This window comes from Ictalurus furcatus, chromosome 25 (genome assembly GCF_023375685.1).
Source record: "Ictalurus furcatus strain D&B chromosome 25, Billie_1.0, whole genome shotgun sequence".
NCBI lineage: Eukaryota > Metazoa > Chordata > Actinopteri > Siluriformes > Ictaluridae > Ictalurus > Ictalurus furcatus.
In genome coordinates, this window is record NC_071279.1 from 6,103,933 (window position 1) to 6,129,099 (window position 25,167).

The 25,167-nt window shown below is 39.8% G+C and overlaps 2 protein-coding genes across 3 annotated transcripts; one reads left to right on the forward strand and one right to left on the reverse strand.

Moving 5' to 3' along the window:
• Positions 1–63: 63 nt before the first annotated feature.
• Positions 64–21,430, forward strand: LOC128601581 (mitogen-activated protein kinase-binding protein 1-like). The gene is made up of 28 exons (XM_053614883.1): positions 64–1,376; positions 2,921–3,012; positions 4,239–4,301; positions 4,415–4,472; positions 4,989–5,159; positions 5,254–5,391; positions 6,081–6,263; positions 6,919–7,079; positions 8,184–8,408; positions 9,162–9,240; positions 9,528–9,712; positions 10,007–10,098; positions 10,209–10,334; positions 10,639–10,709; positions 11,095–11,216; positions 11,338–11,413; positions 11,507–11,709; positions 12,897–13,007; positions 13,102–13,256; positions 13,340–13,377; positions 13,697–14,008; positions 15,062–15,290; positions 16,503–16,865; positions 18,216–18,279; positions 18,372–18,658; positions 18,754–19,547; positions 20,096–20,323; positions 20,636–21,430. Exons 1-28 carry the CDS (start codon positions 1,272–1,274, stop codon positions 20,861–20,863), a joined length of 4,959 nt encoding a protein of 1,652 aa, XP_053470858.1. The 5' UTR covers positions 64–1,271; the 3' UTR covers positions 20,864–21,430.
• An 8-nt stretch (positions 21,431–21,438) lies between these two features.
• Positions 21,439–24,052, reverse strand: LOC128601323 (galectin-3). 2 transcript variants are annotated; one of them, XM_053614443.1, is made up of 5 exons: positions 23,898–24,014; positions 22,778–23,293; positions 22,483–22,571; positions 22,153–22,324; positions 21,439–21,996 (listed from the first exon to the last, which is right to left on the reverse strand). In XM_053614443.1, the coding sequence occupies exons 2-5, from the start codon at positions 23,282–23,284 to the stop codon at positions 21,838–21,840; spliced, it is 927 nt and encodes a 308-aa protein (XP_053470418.1). In that variant the 5' UTR covers positions 23,285–23,293; positions 23,898–24,014; the 3' UTR covers positions 21,439–21,837. The 2 variants fall into 2 exon arrangements, with proteins under 2 accessions (XP_053470418.1, XP_053470419.1); XM_053614444.1 differs by having other exon boundaries at positions 21,926–22,016; positions 23,898–24,052.
• Positions 24,053–25,167: the final 1,115 nt, after the last annotated feature.

Sequence of the window (25,167 nt, forward strand, 5' to 3'; positions counted from 1 at the left end):
AACTTTTGGCACAAATATAACTATAATGATTGCATAATGAACACAATGAGATTTTTACACGAAGTGGTGGGATACAGCAGGGGCACTTTGGGTTTGAACCTGTTTCTGAAATATTTTATGACCGTTCATAAAATAGACAGGCAAAATAACACGCAGTCGTTGCTATACTCATGTTCATGAAAAGTCAATGGAGTCATCATAACATTATATCATGTATCATCTACCAACAAATCGAATCATTAAATTCCCTCATCTGAAAGCTGTAGTCAGCTCCCAGCACGTGGAAGGTGACCGCCTGTAAACAGCCTGATTAGAAAAACAAAGGTTGCTTTTTGGCTGGTTTTATCAGATAAAATGTCCTTCCCCCTATAACTAGCATTGTAAGAATTTTCAGTGGAATTGTCCTAAAAGTATGTACGGCAACGTGATTAATATGGCAAGATTTGTTGACGCTTAGATAGATTGTGCCTTAAGTGATTAAGAGGGAAAAAGACATCACTGCTTCTGTTACTGTTACTGTCGTGAAATCTACCCTAAATGCACGTGCTGATCAGTATTATACATTTAGTGAATATATTTCATCATGTGATCTGTACATCTAAATTGAGAGAAGTGCAACAGTTGGGTGGATGTATGCCAAGTATAAGTAATGCCATTATCAAGAATTTTTGGCACAAATTAATTAACTGATTCATTAAAAGAGGGACACTATCTACACGTGGGAACGTGAGCATTGCAATTCGTGTCGAATCTGCTGAGGAATACGCCTAATGTGTATAAACACTGGTCTCGAGCGCAAACAAAAACAAATCTGGCTGCATTGTATGAGTAATTATGACCGGTGTTTTGAAGGTAGTTTGTTCTGTTGACTTAGTTTTTTTTTAAATCATTTACTTAATTTAATCCTAATATCGTTAATCACGTTATAACCCTAGTATGCGTGTTTGCACGTATCGGCGTAATTATCCTTACTGTATGCTAAACGTGAGAAAACTGAAGCCCAATCAGATTCGTCCCCCCCCCCTCCTGACTTCATGGTACATCCCAGGTGGAAAGGTTGCATCAAAGCGCTACAGCTGGTCACCTGACTCCCACCTCAGCCAATCAATACACACTACTACCTGCTCGTTACTGGACGCGCTTATAATGTTTCTCCTTCAAAGCGCTTTTTAAACACATGCTCTTGTTTATTTGGCTTGCAGAGGCACGGCTTGATCCTATGAGGTCACTTGTAAACACGGCTAGGTGATATATTGTGTGTGAGGGGTTTCATGGAGGGCTCAAGTATTAAAAACAGAATAAAAAATCTCCTGCGGTCGCCGTCTATAAAGCTGAAGAAGAACCGACGGCTGGAGAAAGAAAACCTGACTAACAAGGTGGGGTATGTTTTGTTCACTGTATCTTCATTTCAAGAGAAATATCAGCTCATGGTGCTCAATAATGTGTAAAGGAAACGTTGATGAAGTCAGTCATTGTGTAAAAGAAATGTAGACAGCTTTGTTTATTAAGTTTATTAAGTATAAGCATGTGGATAATATAATAATCATTAATGCTACTGGGAAAACCTCCAGAACAATCATACAGTTGGCAGGCAACTCATTCAATGTGCCATGTATTTAATCAGTTTTTCCCTAGAGCAATGAAATCATGCACTTTGAAACTGTCCTCAGAGCCTGAATTTGGAAATGAACTCCAAACAAATCATAAAATTGGGAGCATGAGCTCGCTTACTGGTACAAACACACATATAATACCACGGTTCGTACAGAGGATTCTTAAATGAAATGTCCAGGGCTTTCCAGGAATTTTAAAGCACAATTTTTTTTTTGTACATTGTTTGTTCAAACACTATACAATATATGCCATTCAAACATATTCTTTTTAAATTACAAAAAGTAGTAAAAAAAAAAAATAATAATAATAAATCAGCAAATATATTTTTATATTTGTTAAATATATTTTAACAAATATATTTCAGTCACTTCCAGGCCATTTCCAAGCTGCTGCTCTGCACTGACAAAATCCTGATTTTTATAACGGTGACATCATCTGATAAAATAATCATACACAAGTTAAAGACAATGACTGCGCCGTGATTTCGGCTATATTTACGTGTAAAATGATCACTCGGAGAAAGTTAGAAGTGAATGAATGTGCTGCTCCTCTCTACCCCTCACTGAACAGAGTAGCTGCCCGAGAGAGAGGTGCGTCTCCGGGGGAAAATCAAAACTACCGTACTGACTATACTACGGTTTCAGATATACTGTGGCATCAGTGGTATTTTGAAGCTTTAGTGTCACAATACTACCGTAGTACTGGTATACCGTGCAATATAATATAACCCTAATATTATATAATATAAAAAAGTATACAAGTATCTTTAAAAACATATAAAAGTACAGATTACTTGTTGAAACTCTGAAAGTATTGACAGAATAAGTAACTCTGTGGGGGGAAAAAATGCTCACTGAGTACTTGATCAATGACATTGATTGCCGGCTGCTGATAAATGCTTTCAGTGATTAAGGACTTTATCAACCAGTCAAGACTAATGAAGGTCACTTTGCCTTGATTGAACCCCCCTACCCCCCCCAAAAAGCTACCATTGTTATTTATCAGCACCTAGATCATTTGCTTCTACAGTTCGGTGAGCATCAGCGTGTTTTCTTGTGTGATTACAGTGATCAGTGTAAACGTTAACACGAATTGGCCATGATTAATACTATTTACCTATTAAATGCCATTTAAGTTTGAAGACGGATCGATTCATTATTTTGACATTTTTCACAGTAAGGAACCTTCATAAATGGGTGTTTATGCATCACATGTGAAAATGTCTTCATACAAAGTGAAATATCGCTTTCCTTCCATGCTGATTTTGAGCCTGGCAGTTCTTTCAATTCATCTTCCTGTTGTACAGTTAACTCTGGAGAGAGTACTTGGTATCACGACTTCAGGAAGTTGTGGACTGACGTGCGATCCTTGCTCCGGGACTGTCGCCTATCTGGCCGGGTGAGTGTAAGGTTTTATAATGGAAGCAAATGTTTTATTCCCAATCCAAATCCATTACAAAGTGTCGCAGGTCAGCTGAAATGTTGCAAGGCAGTCCTTCACACATACAGGCTTCACCCTAATCGCAAAGAGCACCCCTTAGTGACATGAGGAAACTGTGAGCCTGCTGATGGCCTGCTTGATTTCTTGTGATCTTGTGTTTTCAATTGTCTTTGCTCTGTGTGGTGTAAAGTCATTGCATTCCATTAAGAGACCAATTAAAAGCAAGTATTTATTCAGCCGAACTAGAATTTGCTTTTAGACCGAGAATAACTGGAAACGTTTGCACCGGTTGGGACTGAAGCTGCGTCGTGTATATCTTGTTATAGCAGAAAGACACGATATGGCAGGGTTTGTATCTTGAAGATCCAGCTTACTAGTGGTGGGCAGTATAGTAAAGTTGTCATTATGACTATGCATGTTACAAAATGTTTGGGTTTTTTTTAGCATATAGTGCCAGTACTTCTAGAAACCAACTACAGAACTGATTGGCCAATTGTAGAGGACCTGTGAACAAATAGAGGCATCATGCTGTCAAATCTAAATTACGTAGTAAAAGGAAGCGGATGCATTTGGTTTTAAAACGTGTCCATTATCTTTTTTAATGTGACCTCCTTTTAAAACTCTTGCTGGTTTTAATTTCTTAGTAAGCTTCTTGTATGGTATGGTGATGTGGTGACCTGATCCTCTTGGTGGTTATGTGTGGCGGCCTAGGAAAACCCTTCACATGGTTACATACATGCATAAACAATTGCATTATTAAAAGATTTCATTCCAATTTCACCAATATATTGTCATATGCAACTGCTGTTTTTTCATTTCAGTTGCATTCAATTTAACATAATAAGGAAAAAAAAATAAACATAAATATGACCATGAAAACTGTCTACCTATATACCTGTAGATATATACCTACCTATACCTGCCTTTATTTGTAGCCTACAGACAATTTTGCAGCTGCGTTTGTTAAATTTTGCCGAAAGCCCAGGCAAGGTTAGAAAATTAATACATCATTTTGAGGAAATAACAGTTCTGATCTGTTAATTTTGGCTGTTGGACAGATTTCCTTCACGGCAGAATGAAATGAGTTTTCAAAGGCCACCTCACATTTAGTCTTTTTGTCAGGCATCTTATGTGTACACAGGCACATCTGTGTACACATCTTATGTGTGTGTGTGTCTGTCCAGGTGTGTAGTAGTGCTACTGAACCCCACAAAGAACAGACAGCAGCACATAATCAACACGTCCAGGTAATGAACTGATGTATTTGAATGATTACATGATTAACAATGTTGTATTAAGTTAATAATTTTCCCAAGCATGAACTTTTTTTTTTTTTCCTTCTTCTTTTTTTTTTCCACAGGAAAACTATAACTGCTTTAGCCTTTTCATCAGATGGCAAATATCTTGTTACAGGAGAGGTAATATATGTTGTTAATCCAGGTCACATTGTAATTATTTGTAAATAAAAACACTATGGCAATCTAGAAGAGACAATCTCATCATAATGACATGATCTGCGATGTCGATCATATCTTCTCTGCAAGCTACATTCTGATGGTGCGTGGCTGTAAAGCTGGGTGAGGAGTTGGGTTAAGTCGGTAGAGAAATGTTTTGGTGTGCTTATTTCAGAAGCACATAAATGTAATCCTCCTAGCTGGACCACCTGCATGGCAGTGTTGTGAGTCCCAGTTTTTATAAGGCTTCTTTCAAATGACATGATTATTATTGGTCTAAAAACACAAAAGAAGACAAACTGCTCGTTAAACTAGAACGCTACCTGTGTATGTAACATAACACCTCAGCAGGTCATAATGACTTGAGAGGATTGGCAAGAGCAAACACTGAAACGACATTTTACATCACGGCAACATATGTTGGTTATTTGAACTGAATCTTATGACGGTCAATCTCTCTCTCTCTCGCTCTCTTCTCAGTATGGTCACCTTCCTGCAGTGCGGGTTTGGGATGTGGCTGATGGCTCTCAGGTGGCAGAGCTACAGGAGCACAAGTATGGAGTGGCCTGTGTGGCCTTCTCTCCAAACAGCAAATACATTGTTAGCATTGGCTACCAGCACGACATGAGTGTCAACGTGTGGGCCTGGAAGGTAAACACATGACTAGCCACGTATTCCACGTCCGCGAAACAGCAGAGAACAGCTCAGATAATGAGAGGCTCTTCTTGATGTGTTACTCGAACAGAAAAACATGTTGGTGGCTGCTAACAAGGTGTCCAGTAAGGTGACGGCAGTGTCTTTTTCCGAGGACAGCTCCTACTTTGTGACCGCTGGGAACAGACATGTCAGATACTGGTACCTAGAACCCTGCAACTCCAACAAGGTATAGTTTACTGATGAGCTGGAGTGCATCTGGTCGAAATGTTAATTGTACTCTGTATTTCTTGAATGTAATGGAATGAAATATGCTTTCTGTAAGTTTCCTCTGTAAAACTGACTCGGTGTGATTCATCCGAGGTTGTAGGACTCTGTTGAAAGTCCTCTAAAGCGTAAGCTCCCATGTTAATGTGGTAGTTTGGCTTTTACTCCTTACTATAGATTTGCACGCTTTTCACCTTATTCCAAAATTTACACACTTTCCCCTTACACTGAATTTACGTGTTCCCCAGACTCGAAATGTCCCCTGAATCCAAATTTATGATTTATCCCCCTTACTCCAGATTTATACAGTTCTCCCTTGTACTCCAGACTTGTACTGTTCTCCCTTGTACTCCAGACTTGTACTGTTCAGACACCAAGCAAATAAATTTGATGTAAAGAGGAAACTGTAAATGGTCTGCACTTGTATAGCACCTTTAAACCTTAGCAGTTCAACAAAGTGCTTTACAGTGTTTCCCATACACCCATTCACACACATGCGCACTCACACACACGATCACACTCGTACACCAGAGCTGGGGGACGCTCCGGCATGTGGAGGGGCCAGGGATCGATCTGCCAACCCTGGGATTAGTGCTTCCTCTGTGCTTAACACCCAATCAGTCGTTTCTTCACCTCGTACCTTCACAGCAGCTCACAGCCCCTGTTCCACTGCTTGGGCGCTCGGGCCTGTTGGGGGAGTTACAGAACAACAACTTCTGCGATGTAGCCTGTGGCCGTGGTGGGAAGTCTGAAAGTACGTTCTGCATCACTTCTTCAGGACTGCTCTGTGAGTTCAACGAGAGGAGGATGCTGGATAAGTGGGTAGACCTACGGGTGAGTGTGTGCCAGAGAACCTGTTCCGTTTTCACTGCAGAGCTCAGTAGCTCTGTATGGGTAATGCATGAGGGTTTTTTTTTTTGGTCTTTTCTAACATTTCTTGTTAAAGGGGTGACTCTGCTACTAGCAGAGATTTAATTTTATCTCTACTTATTATACCAGATTATAATCTGGTGGACCCAATGAGTCCTTGTTCTCAGATTGTGTACTGTGCAATGTCCTTATTTCAAAGTTGAGTTATTTGAGCACCATGTAGTATCACAGTACTTCCCTTCTAAAAGTTCTCTACCTAGCTCTTTGTGTTGCGCAGCATAATGTTTGGATGTTTATACAGCTTTACCTGAAGAGAACTTCATTTACTTGAAATGCTCAAAATCATATGGTGACACCAGCTATTGTTCTACTTTGTTCATCCAAAAAACCTACCAGTGGGGTTGTTTGTTTTTTTCCACCAATCCTTTTATCGACTAGCATGTGTTTTCTCTTTGCTTCTCATTAGGGTTGTTCAACTGTAAATGAGTTCCGAATGACGGAAAATCAGCAGCAGGCACTTCATATCTCATTTTAAAAGAAAATGATCAAATGATGTTCTTTATGCAAATATCTAATTACCCCACTGTGATCCCCCTCCTATATTTATTTAACTCTGTAGACCAGTACAGCGAGTGCTCTTTTTGTCACTGAGGAGCTGATCTTCTGTGCATGTGCTGACGGAACCGTGCGAGTGTTCAGTCCATCTGACCTGCACTTCATCTGCACCCTGCCTCGACCTCATCACCTGGGCACAGACGTATCTGCTGTAAGCCAGACCAGGTGGGATCAGGCAATCTCATCCATGAGGCGTCCAACTGTACATAAACCATGATTTCCTCATTATGTCATTCTTTGTGTTTATCTGCTGACATGAAAAAGAAGAAATCACTCGGTCTTTATTCCTGAGAGGCGCAAAAGAATCCCGTCCCTCATGTATAAACATTACGTATTGCACACATCGGTTGCGTACAGCAGCTTTAATGCACACACTGGGACATGTAAGAAGAACACTAAACCCATTTTTTTTTTTGTTAATTAGTGACCTCAGATGGCAAAGTAGGGGAATTAAATGGCCAAATGGTGAATGTTGTAGTAAAGAAATTGTTGCAAGCTAATTGTGCTTTAATCAGTTTCTGCTGCAACGGAGTGCGCACGTATTGCAATAAAGAGAATGAACAGAGAATATTTCACTCGAGCAACATGCAATTTATATGTGATGTGCAAACGTGCATCATAACTAATTTTATGGTAAAATAGCCTGGGTCTTTTCATGATCAGTTCATTTAGACCAGGGGTGTTCAGTCTTATCCGGAATGGGCCGGTGTGAGTGCAGGTTTTCATTCCAATCAAGCAGAAGCCTCGCCTGATTCCACCTAAGATAAGATTGGACAACCCTGGTTTAGAGAAAAAGCAGTATTATTTGTAAAAGATGGATATATTTTTTTTTAAGAATGTGTGTACATAATGTCAAATTTCCTTAGCATACATGATCACAGTCTCATTGTAACACTTGATCTTATTGTCTGATGTCACCTTTTTGGTAATCTTTCTCATAGCTTTTGCAGTTGCATCTTAGCAACAAAATAAATAAAAGTGGGAATAGGGATTATTTCTTATAATGTAAAGTTCATATTCCAAAGGCCTGTGCTTATATACTGACCTTCACATTGTTTGGGATGTTTGAAGAAAAGGTAGATAGAACTTTTTAAATCTAAAACCTTAGTGTTGGGCTCTGGATCCACCTTGACTATGACCAGGATAAAGTGCTTACTGAAGATGAATGAATGAATGAATTTCCCGTCCCAGCTAAATGTTTTAAACTGTTGTGTGTTTTTTTTTTTTTTTTTTTTTTTTTTTTTTTTTCTCTCTCGCTCTAATTTTCAGTCACCTGTTCTCCAACAAACCAGATGCCCGCTACCCTGACTCGGTAGCTGTGACCTATGACCCTGTTAACTTCTGGCTGTCGTGTGTGTATAACGACCACAGCTTGTATGTGTGGGACGTTCAAGATTTGCGGAGAGTGGGAAAAGTGTACTCTGGTCTCTACCACTCTGCCTGGGTGTGGGACGTGCAGGTACATTTTGGGGCGGGCAGTGGGCTAAACCCATAGTTCATTTAGGTTCTAGGTTGCTGTTTGCAGGGTAGATTAGATGTAGCACTTTTTCCAGGTTGGTACAAGCTGTCTTCCAAAGCATTATGGGCAGGTGCAAGAGTTACACATATTTAACACAATCAATTTATCCAGTTATATAAGGAATAAAACACAACAGGGCTTGATGTTCTAGGAAAATAATCAACACCAGGATGGTGTGATGCTGTTATTAGCCCAAAAGTCTAGATTATTTTCCAATAGCAGCTTTCCCTGAAGTGTTTCTCTTATACTACAGTACATTGCCAACACTACATTTTAAGATATTTATTAAACAATTACAGAATTATTTTGTTTTTTATCCATTAATATTTCAATTTAACATTGTAGGACATCCATGAGCAAGCTAGCTTCTGTGATTGCTGTAATCAGTTATCCCCTGACTATTCTCTCTTTTTTTTTTCCCCTCCTTTGAAATTAATACGACAATAAGAAGGCAACTTGTCATGTTACTGTGAAGCTGTGTCAAAAAATAAGTTTCAGCTTTACCTCTAGCTGTTACAAATTGCTGACACTGGGCACTCATTAGAGCTAATACAAATGCAGACAAACATAAAATATGCCTCGACTCTGCTTTACAGCACTTGCTCTGCAGTTTCTCAACGCTGTATGATCTCATCCTGTGAATGATGTGGCAATGCTGTTTTTCAGATACACCCTGGAGCTAAAGAGGAACCTCTGACAGGGCTCACTTCTTCAGGGTTGTTCTTCAGCTGCTCTGCAGACAGCACAGTCCGCATGTGGAGCACAGAGCCACAGATCAACCCAGCCAATAGCAATCTTCTCAGCAGTGTGAGTCTGCTGTTTACTTCTGTAATCCATTGTGTACCTGTAACGCACATGTTTGCCCACAGTTTTGTCTTTTGTCCAGATGGTGGCGCTGTAGCATTAAAACAGTGAATTATGGACACTCTTGCACTTTTCAGTAGTTTTGCTGAAAGTAGGACACATTTTTTTTTTTTTTTTTTTTTCAGGCCCAAGAGTATACAGATAAAAGATTTTCTATTGTCTTGTAATGGTCAGTGACTGCCAGAGATTTTCACAATTCTCATGTTTGACATTGTCCTGCCACTAAATAGGATCTTCGGAAGGTGATTTATACAGCTAGTAACAGCACGTGCCTGCTGGACACTGAGGGAACAGGCACCAGCTGCACAGAGAAGCCAGAGGAGCAGCCTGCAGAGAGCCGAACGGGCATCAGAACCATCTGTGTGAGTCCAGATGGCAAACATCTGGCCTCAGGAGACCAGAATGGCACATTAAGGTAGTGAACTTTTCATCAGTTTAGTTCTGGCCGTCAGATTTCCCTTGCTTGGTAGGAATGGGGCTTTTCAGGGATCTCACAGTTTGATATTGTTTTGATTTAAAATGTCAAGGTGCAATTATAGAGCAATTATGCATTTTGATTCATTTAGATCTCTTCTCCCCCCCCTCCCAGTATAACTGCTTGTGGCTTTTTAAAGCATAATTTCATTTTCCTCCATCACAGCAAATGCATGTTTTTGTTCCTCTGTAATATTCCTATTAACTTTAAACTCGAGCATTTTGTATCTTGTAGAATTCATGAGCTTAACACTATGGAGGAGGTTCTTAAGGTAGAGGTGCATGACTCCGAGATCCTGTGCATGGAGTACTCCAAACCTGAGACAGGTCTGTATGCATGTGGTGCTGTTTGGGTGTACACTACAAACGCAAAGCTGAGAGTTTGGCATAGTCTCATTAGGATTGACCTCTGCACGTGTTTGTTTGCGATCTGTAAGGAATGAAACTGTTGGCGACGGCGGGTCGAGATCGCCTGATTCGTGTACTGGACGTTGAGGAAGATTACAGTCTACTGCAGACCCTGGATGAGCATTCCTCCTCCATCACAGCTGTCCGCTTCGCTGGTCAGACATTCAGTTGATATTTGGCACGTGTACATGTGGACTGTAAATCAGCAGTAATAGTTTTGATTTCCTGATAAATACTATCGATCGTCTCTAAAAGATGGTGTTGCATGAGGGTACATAGCTCTGTGTTCTGCTCCATGTTTAAATGATTTTCAAGCAAGTATCATAATGAGTGACATAATGAATTCCTCTCATGACAATAACATCCTATAATTCTACTTGTGGAATATTTTTACTCTCGCATATGATCTCCGTTTCTTTATTTACTCTTTCTGCTTGTTGTGGATTCTGACCTCTGCAGCCAATGAGGGGAAGGTGAGGATGATCAGCTGTGGAGCCGATAAGAGTGTGTACTTCCGCACTGCCCACAGGGTGAGTGCACTTTGGCTTACCAGTAGTTTGTAGAGTGTGGAGATATTTCATTACACCATTATTGGTGACAAATTTTCAGTTCTCGTTCCAGTTCCAGAAGTCCTGTTTAGTTCAGAAGGTTCCTTCCTTATAGGGATTCCATTAAGACGTGACTGTATTATTGTAGTACCTTCCAAATGTTCATTAAAAGGTGCTTTTTGAAGTTATTAACCTATAAGCCCAACCTGTTTGTTGATGCTATGCATGCCATGTGCGTAACCTTTAGGGAAAAGGGATCAAGTTGTTTTTAAATTCTCTTTAAAAATTATATGATTAATCTAGGCCTATAAGCACTTAGAAACTGTATCTCATATTTTTATTTATTTATTTATTTTTCTACGTACAGACTTTCAGAGGAGTCAAATTTAAACGCACACACCACGTGGTGCGAAAGAGCTCTCTTCATGACATGAACGTGGATCCCACCTGCAAGTATGCAGCTGTAGGCTGTCAGGACCGACACGTCAGGTGAATTTGTTCATACGTACTCTCCAATCTGCTCCCATTGACATTTTAAAGCATGTTCAAGCACATTTTCTCTTTATCTATAAACTGCACATACAATCTTAATGTGATTTTCATCTGGCAGAGTGTTTAACATAAACAGTGGGAAACAGAAAATGTCCTTTAAGGGCTCTCGGGCCGAAGACGGCAGCCTTCTCCGGGTACGTCGGCCTTCATCACATCACACATCTTACTGAAAGAATGTCTGTACATTGTAGGCATTTTACATTTAACATCATGTATATGTTTTACAGGTTCAGATGGACCCGTCTGGCCTCTACGTGGCCACCAGCTGCTCAGATAAGAATCTCAGCCTGTTTGACTTCCGAACCGGAGAGTGTCTGGCTGCTGCGTTCGGCCACTCGGGTAAACACCGGCATAGCTGCTTAACATTTAAGAATTGGTTAGATTTTTTTAGCTTATCGATGACAAATTGGGAGGTCTTGATTAATGTGCTGTCTTAAATTGATCTGATAAAAGTAACCGTTTAGTATTAATTTTCTCCCATATAAAAAATACATGCATGTTAACGGTCAAAAGTTAGACGCACTCATTCTTTATTTATTTTCCACATTTTAGAATAATAATAGTCATCAAAATTCTGGAGTAACACAAATGGAACTATGGGAATTATGTTGTGAGAAAAAAATCTAAAATAAATCTAAATAATTTAATATTTTAGCATCTTCGAATAGACACTTTTTTTTTTTTTTTTTTTTTTTTTTTTGGCCTAGAATTTCCAGAAATGTATTGTTCTCAAACAATATTTTGAGGAATTTCCCTGAGATGCTTTTTAAACAGTATTAAAGGAGTTCACACCTATGCTGCACACTTATCGGCTGCTTTCGGAATATTTCGCTCCGAGTCATCCATTTAATAAAATAATTTATTAGTAAATAAAATGTTAGTTTTCTAATGAAAGAAACGAATATGTTGGCATTATATTTTTGTCTACATCATGAATTTCAAACATTTAATCATACACCTTCAGATCAAAAGGTTTTTAAGATCATGAGAAACATTTCAGTCGAGTGTCTCCAAACTTTTGACTGTTAGTGTATGTGTTTTTTTTTATATATATATATATATATATATATATATATATATATATATATATATATATATATATAATAATATGTGCAGTTTTTTACTTTGTCAAATGTAACTGATCAGTCAAAGCATGTTTTGGTATTATAATATTGCACTGGAGCCATAGTGAGCTAAAGAAGCAAATGGCACCAAACTTGTCTGGGCTTAGTTATGTGGGAAAAGAGGAAAATTTGATTTTATTACATTTCTAGTGTGTTAGATTTTTTTTGCCCAATTGAGAATGCTTTCCCGTAAATGTACATCTGAACTTCTGTAAAGCTGCTTTGTGACTGTTTAAATAATGAAGTAAATACTATAAAGTGCATATTCCTTTAATGATTCGAAAGAAAACACAAGTTGATAGTAGGTAATGTTTTCTCTATCGGTCTGTTGGCAGAAATCATAACCGGCATTAAATTCACAAGTGACTGCAGGCATCTGATCTCGGCCTCGGGAGATAGGTAGGACCGTGGGTTTGGTAACTGTCCATCATGTTTGAAGCTACAGTTTGTTTCTCCATGTGTGTGCCAGACTGATGTGTGCTGTGTGTTGTAGCTGTATCTTTATATGGCGTCTTGCTCCTGAGTTGAGCATGAACATGAGGGAGCGGCTGGATCGGTTCACGCACGCTACGAGCGGCCCAGCTTTTGCAGATTCATTGATCAGGTACACCAATACAGTTTTGCAGTACAGCTTTTTAATTTGACTTGAATGAGCCTGTTGAGGATCTTTTGTGGCTTACGAGCTTGGTACGTTTCAGACGGGCCTCTACAAGCAGCCTGGCGATGCACAGCACCCTGTCTCTATTGACCTACTCCTCAGAGAGTGAGGAAGACTACAATGAAGAAACATTTGAGGATATCCAGACCCCAGATTACCATGATCTGCACCAAACATCATTAGAAGAGGATCAGGGTAACCCAGTCACGCGCTTCACTAACTCTGTATATTTAAATGCGGTCATTCAGGATGTCATTATTGATTTTGCTTTACCACAGGTGCTTCTGATGACATGAATGACTGGGACTCCTCGAAGGTCAGAAGGGATTGCATTTCAATCACACACTTTGTTTTTTTTTTTTTCCCCACACACTTTTATGTATTTGTTTTTGTGTGACCATTTCTGACCATGTATTTTGCAGATTTTTGAAGATGTAAAAGAGAAAATAATTTTAAAAGTCACTTGTCGGAGAACTTATTTATTGTGATTCACGTTTTTTAAGTATCATGATATGTTTTTGCCTGCTATCCTAAAAAGTCAGTTTGCTGAAGTATAAGAGGAATAAAACACTTTGTGCTGTTATTGGAAAACCAGCTAGCTCCAACTACTGTTCCTATTGTTTTGTATGGTGTAGTTCCAGGAGTCGTCTACAGGTTCCAGCGTGTCTGAGCAATCTTTGCCCGAGGTTCCACACAGGAGAAAACGCTGGAACTGTAGGATAGGCTCATTTGAGCTGATGGTGAAGTCCATGCTGGAACTTCATCAGTTTGAGTCATTTTCTAAGCCCGGCTCTCCCCTAAGGGGCTCGACAGGCCAGCTCAGCGACCAGGCCTGCAGCAGCACTGCCAGCCTGCACAAAGACACTGTGAGTTCACTACACATCTACTTCCATAATGCACTGATCGATTACAGTAAGAGATTGTTGTTGTTGTTGTTGTTGTTAATAGTTAATTGATGGATGGTGAGACTGTTATCTAACTGTTAATCTGTCCAGTTGTTCATAGATGATATCCTTTGTTTTATAATGCGTTCATTAGGAATGTATACAATACACATTGGCTATACACTCACTGTTCACTTTATTAGGATCTTTATTTTTGTGTGAATGGGTGAATGAGAAACAGTGCAAAGCACTTTGTAGAACTGCTAAGGTTAAAAAAAGCACTATATAAGTGCAGATCAGGTTTGGAGAAAGATCAAAAGTATTTCTGAGCTTCTATCCAGCAGTTTCAGTGAGCATGTGCCCTCTGTAACATTAGATTGCTGTTCTTGGATGACAGGAGTGGAACCCAATGTTGTCTTCTGCTGTTGTAGGTCGGCATGTTGTGCATTCTGAGGTGCTTTTCTGCTCACCACATTTGTAAAGAGTGGCTGTTCTTGAGTTAGCTGCCTTCTGGCTTGAACCAGACTGGCCATTCGCCTCTGTCCTGTCTCACAAACGAGGCAGTTCCACCATCAAAACTGCCACTCACAGGATTGTGTGGGGGTGCCCCCCCCCCCCTTCTCCCCTGCACCATTCTGTGTAAACTCTAGAGACTTTTGTGTGTGAAAATCCCAGGAGATCAGCTATTTCAGATTCAGCTATTTCCCACCAGCCGTTTTGACACCAACAACCACACCACACCACAGTCAAAGTCCCTGAGGTCACATTTTCCCCATTCTGATGTTTGATGTGAACTTTAATTTGAAGCTTTTGACCTGTCTGCATGATTTTATGCATTGGCTGATTTTGAATAATTGGCTGATTGGATGTTTGCCTTAGTCCGAAGGTGTTCCTAATAAAGGGAATGGTGAGTGTATATATGGGTTAATGACGACGAATGAATGCTTACTAGAAATTATCATCACACTAGGGCTGGGGGATATAAAGACCTGTATAACACTAACTCCATTGTTTCTCACAGTAACAAGTCTTTGCTTCCATCCAGTGGAGCTGATTACTTAGAGAGGTACTGTGTATATGTTATTAATGATGATGATTTTTCTCACACTAACTCAGAAATGGAGTAAGAGGCGGCAGGCTCGTCCTGACTCTTCCTGGTTGGGTGCTACCTCGTCTCCTGAACCCGAGGGTGTAATACTGAGTTCCGAACTGTGCCCAAGCACTGACAGCTTGCCTGGAGCATACCAGGTGCAGGAGGAGAAGGGCCAGGAGAGCCACAGCCCTGATAGAGGCAGCTCCATGGGCTATGCCAGTGGAGGATCCAGCCCAGAGCAGGCCTATGAAGGTCAGAATCCCAACTACAAAGAAAAACCACAGGAGTACTTAAAGATGCACATTAAAACACCACTCACACAACCACCTGCTAGACACCCTGTTATTAGCCAACATATGTCACAAAGCAAAGCTGCAAGCTCTCTGTAGATATTTATTCTTCACTCATACATGGCTAACAGATGTCCAGAGCTTTGCTTACCAAAACAAATATTATGGCTTTAAATAAATGGTCTGATCTGACTTGCCGGATTTACATGAATTGTGGTTGGTCAAAGAAACCCGTATTTTGATTTTCCATGCTTTGGTTTGTACATTCTGCACCAGAATATTGTGCAAGTTTTGAGTATATTTATTTTATTACCAAAAGAACAAATTGTGTTCCTTTTTGCTCCGATTTAAAGGCATCTTTTTGATCTTTCACAGGATTTCTATACTTATAGACCACATACTACACAAACTAGCGATAAGCACAAAGTCATATTTGTTCAGGCTACACTATTCAAAAAGCTTGCTAAAGGGAAAATGGCAACTTTTAAAAGTTGACTTTGAATACTTAATTGTCTTTGAATTTTTACTTAAGTGTAGTGTTTCAGCCCATTCTCAATATACAGCATAGTCCTGTACTACATGATTATGATCAGATTTAATATACAAATACTTTTAAGGAATTCTATAAACATGCATTACGATATATGCGTGGCAGTCTGGGGGGGCGGGTGGTAAAAACCTGGGAAGAAAAGTCACAGTGGCAGATTTTGGTTAAAACTATTTGTTGTGCATATAATATACTTTGACAACTCGGCGTTAGAAAGCCATAAATATATTTCACCAAAGCAGCAGGGAAATGTCTTATTACATTTTGCCTAGGCTATCTTTTTGCAAAGATCACATTGGGTAAGAAGCCAGTTTAATAAACACAGCAGGACAAATGTTCAGTCTGCATACAGATCTAAAACCATGCTATACAATGGCAACTTTTTATAAAAATGCTCCAACTTTTCTTAATTGAGATCCGTGCAAAATACATAATCCCGTGGTTTTCAGAACTATATAGAGCAGTAAATGGTAATGTTTGACTATGTAAAGGGTTTTCCCATGGTGCCACACACATTTCCTTATATTTCCCCAACAACTGCCTTTAAACTTCAATTATAAATAAGGTTTAAGTATATGAGTTTCATATTTATTGTACAGCACAGGGGAATGTATAAAAATCTGCAGTAATTCCACACGCTACAGATATCATGTATAGAATTGGGTTGGGGGAATAAACTTTCCTTTACAAATGTCACAGTGATCAGGATGTCCATAGAGCTAGATTACTCAACCTCAATAGACCTGTTTATAATGCTGAGTGTCATGTTTTTGGGGTTTTTTTTTTTTTTTTTCTTTCCCCCCCTCTCGCTCTCAGGCTCAGATGATCCTGAGCCATTCAGCAATGATGAGGATGATGATGAGGTGGCAAGGGGAAGGCCATTTCACCAACCAGAGAGCCCTGAACAAGAGAGTTTCCTCAAGAAACACTTTGAGACACTGGCTGACACCAACGACACGGGTAGCGATGATTTTAAAATCTACATATTGTGTATGCATGTGTAAATTCTGATGTTTATTGTTTTACCATCTATAGTGGTGATTGAAGGTTTTTGAACCTTTTAGAATGTTTTATATATCTGCATAAATATGACCTAAACATTAGATTTTCACACAAGTCCTAAAAGTAGATAACGAGAAACCAATTAAACAAGTGGGACAAAAATATTATACTTGGTGATTTATTTATTGAGGAAAATGATCTGAACGTGGAAAACGTATGTGAACCTCTAGGATTAGCAGTTTAATTTGAAGGTGAAAATGGAGTCTGGTGTTTTCAATCAATGGGATGACGATCAGGTATGAGGTGAGTGATCACCCCGTTTTATATAAAGAACCAGGATCTATCAAAGTCTGATCTTCACAACACATGTCTGTGGAAGTGTATCATGGCATGAACAAAGATTTCTGAGGACCTCAGAAAAAGAATTGTTGATGCTCATCAGGCTGGAAAAGAGTTTGGACTCCACCAATCCACAGTCAGACAGATGTGTACAAAGGGAGGAAATTTAAGACCATTGTTACCCTCCTCAGGAGTGATCAACCAACAACGATCACTTCAAGAGCAAGATGTGTAATAGTCCACAAGGCCACAAAGGAACCCAGGGTAATGTCTAAGCAACTAAATGCCACTCTCACTTTGGCTTATGTTAATGTCCGTGACTGAACAACAATGGTGTGCAGGGCAGGGTTGCAAGGAGATAACCACTGCTCTCCAAAAAGATTACTTCTTGTCTGCAGTTTGCTGAAGATCATGTGGACAAGCCAGAAGAGTATTGGAAAAATGTTTTGTAGATGGATGAGAACAAAATAGAATTTTTGGTTGTTCTACCAAAGAATGGTTAAAGAAGAATAAAGTTAATGCTTTGGAATGTCGAAGTCAGTGCCCTGACCTTAATCCAATAGAAATGTTGTGGAAGGACCTGAAGAAAGCAGTTCATCAACATCCCAGAGTTGAAGCTGTTCTGTACTGAGGAATGGGTTAAAATTCCTCCAAGCCGATGTGCAGGACTGATCAACAGTTAGTTACCGGACATGTTTCGTTGCAGTTATTGCTGCACAAGGGGGTCACACCAGATACTGCAAGCAAAGGTTCACATACTTTTGTCACTCACCGATATGTAATACTGGCGCATTTTCCTCAATATATAAATAAATAAATGACCAAGTATAATATCTTTGTCTTGGTTGTCTAATTGGGTTCAACTTATCTACTTTCAGGAAATCTGATGTTGTTTTAGGTAATATTTATGCAGAAATATAGAACATAAAGGGTTCACAAACTTTCAGGCACCATTGTATGTTGAGTAACTAACTGAATTATGTTTTGTTCGATCAGCAGGTAATGAACCCAAACCCCAGAGCAGCACTTCAGTGTGTTTCTTTTCCCATGGCTCCACCCCCAGGTACGATTGACATTAGCACACTGGCTTTCCTGATTACCTGATGATTATGATTTTGCATGCATGTGATATTCAGTGCATGTGTTTGTTGTTAGGAGGCATTCCCAATTCCTCTCCAAGACTGACGAGAAGTCTGAAAAATTTGCTGTATTGAAACCCCTGGTGTCCACAGTACGTCCCTTGCAGAAGGACAACGGTCAGGGGGCGAACTTGGACCAGAGAGCAGACGCGTGCAGTTCAGAGCAGCTACACTCAGCCCCCAAGAGGAGGAAAACTTGCAGGGTGCAGAATACAACCAGCCCAATAAGCATGTCCAGGGTGATAAGCCCTGCAGACAAGTCACTTTTAAATTCCATGTCGGCACTCAGCCTAACAGCGAACAGTATGTTGAGTATGTGATGTTTTTAAGATCACAAAGGTTTATCTTTACTTGTTCATTTATCGGTCAGAAAAAAACCTTTTTTTTTTTCTTTGAAGGTCGAAAGTGTGTAACCACGTCCCTTTTGAAGCAAGCGCCTGGACCTTCCACACCTGAGGTTCTCGCAGACAGGAACGATTCAATATTGCGGCACCCGTCTCCCACAGACTTGCCGTCTCCCCTGCCATGGGAAAGCCCAAACACTAACCGGCGTCTCAATGTTCGCTCCTACATGAGTCCCACTACTAGCTCCAGAGCCAAAATCAGCCGCTCCATGTCCCACAAAGAAGGTCTTCATCTTAACCTGTCCAGTGGGCAGACATCTCCATGCCCAGGATCATCCCCTACCAGTCCATTTCATGCCAGCAGTCTTTTGCAATCTCTATCTGCCCCTCTCTCTGGTCCATGCAACCCAGCTGTACCAAGATTGAGCTATGGTGGATGTTCTCCAAACCCTACTGCTAAAATCACCAAGGCCCGTGTCTCGGCAAGAATGAGTAACCCTCTATCTGAGTATCCCAGCAGGTCCACACCTACTCCCAGTACAGACTCTGCTGCACTCTCAAACAATGTTACTAAGACTGGAGTTCAACACGGAGATAAATGCTATACAAAGGGTCAGGTGGAGCCTACAAAGAATGTGTTCCCCATCCCCGTCTCTCAGTCCGTGTCTGTAAAAGACTCGCTGAGCCCTAAAACTTCAGCCCACACCCCACAACACCCCCTAGTGGATGTCCAGGCCTACAGTGTGGCCTGCAAGAGCCAGTCTGATCAAGGTTGGAGTTATTTGTTTAGTCATTATTCTGGTATCTGTACTGTTTCAGTTTATTATTATGATTTGCTTCTTTTAAATGTCTCTTTTTAAATGTAATGTATGTACCGTTATTGATTGTAGGATCAATCTGCAAGTCTCTTATCTTGTTTTACAAGAGAAGTAATATGCAGTGTATACGTAGTGATATTAGAACACACATGCCACACCAGCAACCAAAAAACATCCAGTAATTTCTGGTTTATGATTGGCTGTAAGTAATAATGAAACTGGTCAATGTTGTAAAAGCGCCAATACCAACAATACTTTGTTTCTCAAAATATGTTGTTATTCCATCATCACTCAGTCCTACTAGTGCAGCACAATATATTGTACATCATTGGAGCTATTCACACTTTCAATACTAATGCAGCAGAATCCACGAATGGCTAACAATTTGCATTTATTTATTTTTCTTTTAGACAGATTTCACTAATGTATTTTTGTGCATGATTTGATAAATTGTGCATCGCATGATTTTTTAAAACCAGCAATTAATACGTGTTAAAATAATAGCAGCTGATCCCTAACCTTGATTTATAAGCCTACCAATGATGTCAAAACCAAAATGTGCAGCGGTATAATCTCAGTGTTATTTTGGGCCATATTGTCCATGTCACAGCCGTAAACTGCACCATTATGGAGATGGCTGTGAAACGGCTTTTCTACTTCTACAGTTCCACATCCCCATGTCCAATTTCTCTATTTGCTGTTCTCCAGCAGAGCCCTCGATGAACCTGGAGACTTGCAGACAGGCTGCGGCGGAGCTGTACAATAGCGTGAAGAAGGCCACTCAGCTCTACACTGTGGTAAGTGCAGTTATCCATTGGAGCAGGCAATAAACAAACACACACATATATATATATATATATATATATATATATATATATATATATATATATATAAATAAATATATAAAATTTGTGTGTCATGTGGAAAAAATAAGCACACCCCATAGAAATTGTTGGCTTTTTTGACATATATGGACAAGCAAACATTTGTTGTCCATTGTTGTCCTTCAGTGTGTGGTTTTATTAAGGCCTGTTTCAGAACCCATGAATGTGTGTTTAGATTGTGTGTGTGTGTGTGTGTGTGTGTGTGTGTGTGTGTGTGTGTGTGTGTGTGATTAGGTGAGCTCCTGTGTTGGAAATGTGGGTTCAGAGCTGCAGGCGATGGATCGTGTGCTGATGGAGGCGCTGTTCATGGCACGCTCTGAGCTGGAGGCTGTTCCAGGACTCACCCCTGCATCAGCGGCGACTGCACTTGGTGAAGGTGAAGAGAAGACACTAGCTCTGCTGGAGCAGTACTCGCAGCTTCTACTGCAGTCTGTAGAGAAGAGACTCGAACACAAAATCTAGTCTCAAAAATCTATGCGAGACTAATATCCTGACCTCATTAATATAGTAGTGGAGTAGTAGATTATGCACTGGATATCTAACCAGAAAGGAGATATGAGAAGTGAAGAGAGCAAATTCAACATTTTTTTTTGCACAGATTTTAACGGTCAAAATTTTATATCAAGAATTTAGTTTTGTGTTCATTCTTTGCTTCTGAGCACTGCCCTAAGATAAACAACCAAGTTTTATAGTGTGTTTTAACATGAGCATTTTATGTAAGTATATAATTTAATGTACATGTATTTGTTTCCTAAGTAAGTATATGCATTTATGTTTTTTAAATACATGCTGGACTTTTGGATATTTTTTTTATTATTATTATTTTAATAAAGTTTTAAACATACACCACATACTCTACTAAATTCAAAAGGGAGAACTCTGTGAGCACAAGATGAGGCCTTAAGTGTTTTTTTTAAGTAAAGAGTGAGTTTGTGTGTTTATTGATGTGTTTCTGGAACATGTGACCTCTGAACCACAGGTTCCATTAACATGCTGTTGCTACAGTTCTTAAAATAAAACGAGGAGCAGTTAAATACTTCTTTGCTGAGTTTAATAGTCATTAACCAACCATAGTCATTTCACATCAGGTTTGTTATGTAATTTCTTACTGATCATAGAATAACACAATAACTGTATAGATTATCTCTCAAATACAAATAAGACTTTACATCCCTGTGTACCACATTAAGGAAAAAGTTGTGAGAGATGCAGAACAACCCTTCAGCAAGTCTTCAAATTAGGAATGGCAAGTATCTGTTCCATTATTTTTGCAAAACATTCTGTGGCTGGAAAGACTTGGATAGTGTCCATAGTGAAATATTTTGACTAACATAAATTAACTAATACAGTGTTAAGGGACAGCAGAATTAAAGATGGCGTGCTAGAGCATTATACACGTGATGTTGATTGGGTAAGGTATAGATCGCAGTTATGTCTCAGGGAAGAGTGTCCACATTGACTGATGTAAGATTGACATCATGCAGGATGTTGATGCGATCAATCTGGTTCACCTCTCTGATGCGGTGCTTGAACTCAAATATAGGTGTGTTATTGACTGCCACTTTGAATTCATTGATTGTACAGAGGATCTTCATCTATAGAGGAAGAGGAGATCCTGTAAATATATGCAGAGCTCAAGTCTGCATTCAACATCATAATGAACTTTTATATAATGCCATAAACCTTTATTTGTATTGACCATTTAGCAGCTTTTAACATTTATGTTCGCTTGTGAGTACATCAAGTCTTACCTCAAAGTTTTGTCCTGCCACAAAGGGAAATGGTGCCTGGAGAATTCTCTCCTCTTGTCCCCACTGATCCCCCAGCTTGTGGTTGCGAACAAGGACCTGCTTCCCCTTCTCGTCGAAGCGTGGGTTGATATGCATGGCAATGTCATTACCACGCAGGAAATTAACAGTAAACCTGGTATCCAAAGATCAAATTAAAGCTGTAGTGTTACAAAGCTACTGCCAATCTGATCTAACCAATATTGGTGCCTGTTATTTAAAATTACAGTTCATACCATAAACATTATTTAAACACATTGTTTAAAATATCTGGACTTTAGAATGTTCACTCACATTTTTGCATCTGGCTTCACTTGTCCTCTTATTGTAAGCATCAGCTTATCATAGATGCCTCGGGGAAAATTCATGTTGAAAGGCACCGACTATGGTCAAAATAAATTGAAACAGTTTAGGGTTGCAGTCTGTCTAACAGTGTACTCGAACAACATTTGATTGATTTGACAGTTTGAAATCTGACACCATTTGTCAGTCAATCATGAATAAAGGTCAAGGAGTGAGTTGCGATATGTTATACAGAAAATTGTAGACCAAGGTTAAAAAGTGCAAGCATCGAAGTCCAGTGACTTACCACAGGCCCTGTGGGTGGAACAGTTGGCCATGGATGCTGCTGAACTCCAGGGCCCTGATTAGGCCATCCTGGCTGCCCGGGGTTTCCATGCCATGATGGGGGAATGGGGTTGTGGAGCTGTGAAGGCCAAGATGGTGGGATTGCTTGGCTAGGTGGCATTGGCTGGTTTGGTTGACTTGGTGGCATTGGCTGGTTTGGTTGACTTGGTGGCATTGGCTGGTTTGGTTGACTTGGTGGCATTGTTTGGCTAGGTGAGATTGGTTGGCTTAACTGGTTAGGTCCCATGGGTGCAGGACATGGCCAAACTGACTGGGTGGGTGGTGCTGGCTGGTAAGCTGGCCAGTTTGGTGCAGTGGGCTGCATCCCAGGCCAGTTAGCCTGGTTGGGCTGATAGGGACAGCAAGGTTGGTAAGGTTGACTGGGCCACGCTGGGGCCCCTGGTTGCTGAGTGCTCTGGCAAGGCCATATACAGTTGCCCTGGGGTCCAGATGATGGGTTGTTCATCATATCTAGAAGCTGTGCATCAGGAACAAGCATTGGAGATAGATTGTTGGTTTTGTATACAGTGAAGTAAACGGTCATATGGACAAGCTGTAATATACTGACACATCTATACATGCAATGATCATGTTCGTTTATGTATCTATTTCAGGGTAAGATATTTTGTTTAATATAACATTCTAAATGATATAGAATAGTATCTGAATATTATAATCATATGCACTAGACGATGCTTTCATGTATAATCAATCATGTAGTAACAAGAGTTCTATGAGCATTTTAGTAAATGCATTCATATTTTCCATGTGGAAGACATTCATATGGTTAAAATGGGTGTTTTTAAAGCACTAAAATGTGCACTGCAATTGTAACCCAAACCACGATTGCATGATTTTATTTCTGTAATTTCTTGCAAAGCAGACATATTAAATGTCAGAGACACAGTACATTAAATGAATGTAAGGCATTGTGCATTTTGAATGAGTTAGATTGCAAACAAGAGAAAATGTCATATACCATAATGAATAAATAAGCAGACATAGAACATTTTAGTTAAAATGTTGGATTATCCCACATATACTCACATTGAAATCAAGAAATAAAGAGAGCATTAACATACCTGTTAAAGTGCAAAGCAGACTGGGATACACAAATGCAAAAGATCTTAGAGAGGATGTGAAAGAAACCTGCATATCTGCATACACATATATACTTGGCGCACTCCCCACTCCCTCTTTCCTAGCTTGCTAAACGTTGGGGGAAACCACACCAATTGAAGGAAAGTCACATTCCACCTCATTAGTGTTAAACAAGGCTTTGTATAAACAAGACAGATTTGGGTAAACCAATCCAGGGTGATACATTGGAGTACCTGAGTATATCATACTGCATTATTGTGAGCAGTCATGAGACTCCTGCTAACTGCTCAAAACTCGCTTGAGTCAGGAGTGCAATAATGCAATAACAGCAGCACAGCTGAGCTGTTGTTCAACACTGGCCATCTATAAAGCCCCGTTGTTTAGGCCGGGAAGGGTTAGCCACTTAGTGTAGACGAAATCTCACAATGCTATAACACATTAAAAAAGCACGGCAGTTTGTTGGTTGAATTAAGCGTCCTCTTTCCCACAGCAATTGAGGTCAGTGGTCAGGTCAATCACAACCAGTACAATTTTAGTGATATGAATTAGCAAACCAAAACCTTTATACACTTTTAAAAACCTTTTCTAGCAACATAGTAGTATATAAAAATCTACAAGTATTAACATTTTATTTAAACACCTAATTGGGTGCAATATTCTATACAAGATGGAAAAGATATTAATACATCACATAGGATTTTCATTACCATCACATGATGCCAAAGGAGTCAAACTTTCAAAAACTAATTTGGAGTGTCCATGGTTACAGAAAAAAAACAGTAGGTAAGCACAAACACTCACTCACTCATCTTTCCTTTCCTTTATGTCCCTTATTCATCATCTTCCATCCATCCATCCATCCATCCATCCATTTTCTATACCACTTATCCTACTGGGTCTCGGGGAACCTGGAGCCTATCCCAGGGAGCATCGGGCACAAGGCGGGGTACACCCTGGACGTGGTGCCAATCCATCGCAGGGCACAATCAAATACACATTCACATACCCATTCATACACTACGGACACTTTGGACATGACAATCAACCTACCATGCATGTCTTTGGTCTGCAGGAGGAAACGGAAGTACCTGGAGGAAACCCCTGCAGCTTATAACACTTAAACCTATTGTTTATTGTTCTGAGGGTAAAAGTGGAACACAATGTTAAGAGGTGGCTCAGAGGTGGGACAAGAAACAAAACATCTGCTATGATCCACTATGAACAATACACAAAAGATCATAATACATTATA

Excerpts from the sequence above, each read along its gene's own strand:
- LOC128601323 (XM_053614443.1), bottom strand. The coding sequence starts at position 23,284 with ATGATGAACAACCCATCATCTGGACCCCAGGGCAACTGTATATGGCCT. Across the intron at positions 22,325-22,482 it reads GTGAAGCCAGATGCAAAAAT|GTTTACTGTTAATTTCCTGC; the intron begins GTGAGTGAACAT and ends TTTGGATACCAG. Across the intron at positions 21,997-22,152 it reads TGGCAGGACAAAACTTTGAG|ATGAAGATCCTCTGTACAAT; the intron begins GTAAGACTTGAT and ends CTTCCTCTATAG.
- LOC128601581 (XM_053614883.1), top strand. The coding sequence starts at position 1,272 with ATGGAGGGCTCAAGTATTAAAAACAGAATAAAAAATCTCCTGCGGTCG. Across the intron at positions 6,264-6,918 it reads ATAAGTGGGTAGACCTACGG|ACCAGTACAGCGAGTGCTCT; the intron begins GTGAGTGTGTGC and ends TTAACTCTGTAG. Across the intron at positions 11,414-11,506 it reads AAGACGGCAGCCTTCTCCGG|GTTCAGATGGACCCGTCTGG; the intron begins GTACGTCGGCCT and ends TATGTTTTACAG.